This window comes from Coregonus lavaretus, assembly GCF_964263955.1.
Source record: "Coregonus lavaretus genome assembly, chromosome: 7".
Classification (NCBI taxonomy): Eukaryota; Metazoa; Chordata; class Actinopteri; order Salmoniformes; family Salmonidae; genus Coregonus; species Coregonus lavaretus.
The window spans coordinates 7,821,507-7,827,506 of NC_139994.1; the positions used below are offsets into that span (position 1 = coordinate 7,821,507).

At 45.7% G+C, this 6,000-nt stretch overlaps 1 protein-coding gene across 1 annotated transcript in view; it reads right to left on the reverse strand.

The window, feature by feature from the left end:
- The window catches only part of LOC311132812 (juxtaposed with another zinc finger protein 1), a 45,187-nt gene extending 40,591 nt beyond the window's left edge, over nt 1-4,596 (reverse strand). The window contains exon 1 of the mRNA XM_084166155.1: nt 4,389-4,596. Within this exon, the coding sequence (XP_084022281.1) occupies nt 4,389-4,503 (115 nt within the window). The 5' untranslated portion in view covers nt 4,504-4,596. The remainder of the gene's footprint in view (nt 1-4,388) is intronic.
- Between the last annotated feature and the right edge of the window lie 1,404 nt (nt 4,597-6,000).

Sequence of the window (6,000 nt, forward strand, 5' to 3'; positions counted from 1 at the left end):
ATCAATAAGTGCATTGATGACGTCGTCCCCACAGTGACCGTATGTACATACCCCAACAAGAAGCAATGGATTACAGGCAACATCCTCACTGAGCTAAAGGGTAGAGCTGCCGCTTTCAAGGAGCGGGACTCTAACCCGGACGCTTATAAGAAATCCCGCTATGCCCTCCGACGAACCATTAAACAGGCAAAGCGTCAATACAGGACTAAGATTGAATTGTACTACACCGGCTCCGGCGCTCGTCGGATGTGGCAGGGCTTGCAAACTATTACAGACTACAAAGGGAAGCACAGCCGCGAGCTGCCCAGGGACACAAGCCTACCAGACGAGCTAAATCACTTCTATGCTCGCTTCGAGGCAAGCAACACTGACGCATGCATGAGAGCATCAGCTGTTCCGGATGACTATGTGTTCACGTTCTCTGTAGCCGATGTGAGTAAGACTTTTAAGCAGGTCAACATTCACAAGGCCACAGGGCCAGACGGATTACCAGGACGTGTACTCCGAGCATGCACTGACCAACTGGCAAGTGTCTTCACTGACATTTTCAACATGTCCCTGACTGAGTCTGTAATACCAACATGTTTCAAGCAGACCACCATAGTCCCTGTGCCCAAGAACACTAAGATAACCTGCCTAAATGACTACCGACCCATAGCACTCACATCTGTAGCCATGAAGTACTTTGAAAGGCTGGTCATGGCTCACATCAACACCATTATCCCAGAAACCCTAGACCCACTCCAATTTGCATATCGCCCCAACATATCCACAGATGATGCAATCTCTATTGCTCGCCACACTGCCCTTTCCCACCTGGACAAGAGGAACACCTACGTGAGAATGCTATTCATTGACTACAGCTAAGTGTTCAACACCATAGTGCCCTCAAAGCTTATCACTAAGCTGATCCTCAACACGGGGGCCCCTCAGGGGTGTGTGCTCAGTCCCCTCCTGTACTCCCTGTTCACCCATGACTGCATGGCCAGGCACGACTCCAACACCATCATTAAGTTTGCCGACGACACAAGAGTGGTAGGCCTGATCACCGACAACGATGAGACAGCCTATAGGGAGGAAGACAGAGACCTGGCCGTGTGGTGCCAGGATAACAACCTCTCCCACAACGTGATCAAGACAAAGGAAATGATTGTGAACTAAAGGGGAAAAAAGAGGACTGAGCACGCCCCCATTCTCATTGACGGGGCTGTAGTGGAACAGGTTGAGAGCTTCAAGTTCGTTGGTGTCCACATCACCAACAAACTATGATGGTCCAAACACACCAAGACAGTCGTGAAGAGGGCACGACAAAGCCTATTCCCCCTCAGGAGACTGAAAAGATTTGGCATGGGTCCTCAGATCCTCAAAAAGTTATACAGCTGCACCATCGAGAGCATCCTGACTGGTTGCATCACCGCCTGGTATGGCAACTGCTCGGCCTCCGACCGCATGGCACTACAGAGGGTAGTGGGTACGGCCCAGTACATCACTGGGGCCAAGCATCCTGCCATCCAGGACCTCTATACCAGGTGGTGTCAGAGGAAGGCCCTAAAAATTGTCAAAGACTCCAGCCACCCTAGTCATAGACTGTTCTCTCTGCTACCGCACGGCAAGCGGTACCGGCGTGCCAGGTCTAGGTCCAAAAGGCTTCTTAACAGCTTCTACCCCAAAGCCATAAGACTCCTGAACAGCTAATCATGGCTACCTGGACTATGCATTGTCCCCCCCACCCCACCCCCTCTTTTACGCTGCTGCTACTCTGTTTATTATCTATGCATAGTCACTTTAACTCAACCCACATGTACATATTACCTCAATGACCTCGACTAACCTGTGCCCCCGCACATCGACTCTGTACCGGTACCCCCTGTATATAGCCTCTCTACTCTTAATTTATTTTACTGTCTGCTCTTTAATTATTTGCTATTTTTATTTTTTACTTATCTATTTTTTTTCTTTTCTTAAAACTGCATTTCACTGTAAGGTACCTGTTGTATTAGGCGCATGTGGCAAATAACATTTGATTTGAATTGAATGGTGTATATACTGCAGGGGAAACAGCAGGAGAAGAACCAAAGACAAATAGAAACACACACACACACTCCTTGCTGGGTGGACAGATCTAATGAGAGTATTGATCTGATTATGTGTTATTAATGGTGTCAGTCATTGTAGAGATGCAGCAGTAGGGTCGACTCATTGACCCCACTGATCAGACTGGTGACCCCTGTTCTGCTCAGCTGACTCAAGAGGGTAAAAGTCAGCAGCCAGAGGACCAGATGGTGTGCTTGTGCGTGTTGTGTGTTTATGCATGCGTATGTGGATGTGTGCTCAGTGCTCTCAGCCTAGCCTACCAGAGCTAATCATTGCTAGGCTCTCAGCTAACCTACTCTCTGAGATAGATAGCTGATGACAGACCCTTCTCTCATCAGCTGATGGTGATGATAGGTCCTCTGCCCCACCTCCCCCAAAACCCCCACTGCACCTCTCAGATTCTGTGCACGCCTGTCCTGTCTTTAATAGACATCCCCGTCGGTGACATCACCGTCATAGCTGGCCTCCTTTGTGTGAGAGACAACAGGTGTGCTGTCCCTCGGCCAATAGCATACTCCCATTCCCCTCTGTGACAGCATCCCTCCAAGTGTCCATACTCATATGAATCACATGGACATCAAGGATGATCCTACTACTCAAGACACTAATGAAGCAAAATACATAACCCTAAATGTGATTAGGTTATCACTACCTCACGTGAAAGGAATAATTGTATCATGCCCATTAGATTTTTAAAATGTATCTGATTTAGGGGCATCTGTGCTCCTGAGACAACCCGACCAAATGACACATTTGTCGGCTTCCTCTTCTGAGAACCCCTGTGATGTTTTGAAGTAAATCTCTCTGTTGTCGCCTGACCTGGCAGGCTAAATGCCCGATCTTTCACGCATAGCACTGATAATCCAATTAGGCCTATTCAAGCGAGATAACCTAGCCTAATCTTTTCCTCAGCTAAACGCAGCTGTTTTGTGATGAGTGATTCACATAAATTATTTTTGGTAGCCTATTAAACCTCCAAGGCCTCGTAGCCATGTGCAATATGGTGAAAATATTGTGTTGCAAGATGAATGAATGCTACATAGGCCTACGGAGTATAACCATAACGCACTATTGAGTCTTAATTGTTCTCATTAGTTTCTCTGAATTATTTAATTATAAAATGTGTAGCCTAAATGTGATTGTGAGGATTGCGGTAGGTTTGAAAACTACGTGCTGAACTGTATATCGCCTGCAGCCAAGCTAATGATATGAGCGCCTCTCTGGTGAGTCATGGGTAACTGCATATGTGCAGTGTCTGAAAGTGGGCGTGTCAACAGAAGTGGGAGGATCAAGAGAAGTGGGTGTCTGGAAAGCGAATCTGCTAATTGAGCAGATTTGTTGCCACTCAGGACCGTTTTGTATGGCTGATTGGGTTGCACGATGAGCATTTTAGCTAAACCTAACTATTTTCCTAACCTTAACCTCATTCTCCTAACCTGCTACGTTAATTCTCTTAACCTGCTATGAAAACATTAAACTGACAGGCTATGGCCGGTCTAACCAATAATGGAGCGCTGATGTTACACCCCCATCGCTGTTGCTCCACCCACTATCAGACACACCAAGTCTACAGTTAACCATACTTGTCTAGTCTGGTGATCATCTGCAACGAGTTGAAACATTGTATCGTTTCATTGTTGCAAATCAAGCACCTGAGAGACTACAGACTGGCAAAAAATATATATATTGTTAACATTTTAGTTGACAACAACCAAATAATTTGATCAACTTTGACTTGCAAAAAGATACCTGATAGGTAGGCTACTATACTAACCTAGCAACATGTTGTCATCTAGGTGTGACTGTGAGTCAAATCAATTAGCTATAATTAACACCTACATTATTTTGTATGCATTTTCAGGGTGAGAACGGCTGTGCACATTGGGTGACAATGTCGAGAGAAAATTCCCCTATTCTAATCCACAAGTGGTGCTCCGCTGCATTGCAACACGGGCCTAAACGTAAACACAGCGACCAATGCAAAAACTCTGCCTGGCTAGACAAGGCTAGCCTAGCCACCTATGATAACGTTAGCTTCATAATTAGCGAAACTTTCGCCCTCGCTACACAATAATAATGCAAAACTAAACTCATCTGAGGGAACTTGGTTTCCCCATTTTTATTCTGAACACAAAGATAGCTAATACATTTATTTGCAGCGAGCCGAGTCGGAACGGGTAGTAGGCAGGCATTCCGCATAGCGGAATGAAATGGAACCGTATTCTTCTAGCCTAGCATTAGCCTAGCTAGCTATGCAACCTCTCTCTCCCTCCCTCCCTCCCTCCCTGACTCACCGATGTGATTGTCCTCGATGTGGACGATTAGCTCGGCCAAAGACTCGAACTGGAGCCCGCAACCCCCGAACCTGCAGGAGTTGGAGAAGAAAGACGCGGCGGCGATGCCTGTCATGGTTGCTGGCTAGTGCATTCACTGGGAGTTCGGTAGCCGAGGCGGGCTTCGGGTCCGGGGAAGGAGCAGGGCAGAGCGGGGAGCCAGGCAGGACACAACAGCAGCTAGGGGAGTAGGCGGGACTGTGGGGGTGGGGATGGGGTAGAAGAGGGAGGGAGGGGACGACGGCCTTACGTCATGTGTTTACCTGTTGCTTGTGTGAATGTGTGTAAATGTTCCCCCGGGGCAGACTTTGCATTCCTCTCCAAAAATGCATTAACGAGGTTGTTGACCCACTAACGACTTGCGTGCAGTATGTCATGCAATAAATAATGGATGGTAGGAATGCATAGCCTGGTTGTTGGATTCAGGATTATTAGGGAAAGGGGGATACCTAGTCAGTTGTACAACTGAATGCATTCAACTGAAATGCTACAATGTTATGAATATGCTGTAGGCCTACTCTATTACTATTTGTCTAGATAAATGTAATGACACACACATAGGCCTATAATATATGAATGAATCAATAGAATATCCGTACTATCTTGCCTAATAGCCTACAGTACTGCGACTGAGTCAACTCTGTAGGTCCTTCACACGCACCACTAACCAGTCCTTCTTTGCCAAGGCAGACCCGGTTTCATTCAAACCCATATCACAATGACACATACAGTTGAAGTCAGAAGATTACATACACCTTAGCCAAATTCATTTAAACTCAATTTTTCACAATTACTGACATTTAATCCTAGTAAAAATTCCCTGTCTTCGGTCAGTTATGATCACCACTTTATTTTAAGAATGTGAAATGTCAGAATAATAGTAGAGAGAATGATTTGTTTCAGCTTTTATTTCTTTCATCACATTCCCAGTGGGTCCAGAAATTTACATACACTCAATTAGTATTTGGTAGAATTGCCTTAACATTGTTTCACTTGGGTCAAATGTTTTGGGTAGCCTTCCACAAGCTTCCCACAATAAGTTGGGTGAATTTTGGTCCATCCTGCAGCAAAGCACCCCCACATCATGATGCTGCCACCCCCGTGCTTCACGGTTGGGATGGTGTTCTTCGGCTTGCAAGCTAACCGCTTTTTCCTCCAAACATAACGATGGTCATTATGGCCAAACAGTTCTATTTTGTTTTCATCAGACTGGAGGACATTTCTCCTAAAAGTACGATCTTTGTCCCCATGTGCAGTTGCAAACCGTAGTCTGGCTTTTTTATTGTGGTTTTGGAGCAGTGGCTTCTTCCTTGCTGAGTGGCCTTTCAGGTTATGTCGATATATGACTCGTTTTACTGTGGATATACAGTGGGGAAAAAAGTATTTAGTCAGCCACCAATTGTGCAGGTTCTCCCACTTAAAAAGATGAGAGAGGCCTGTAATTTTCATCATAGGTACACGTCAACTATGACAGACAAATTGAGATTTTTTCCCCCAGAAAATCACATTGTAGGATTTTTTATGAATTTATTTGCAAATTATGGTGGAAAATAAGTATTTGGTCACCTACAAA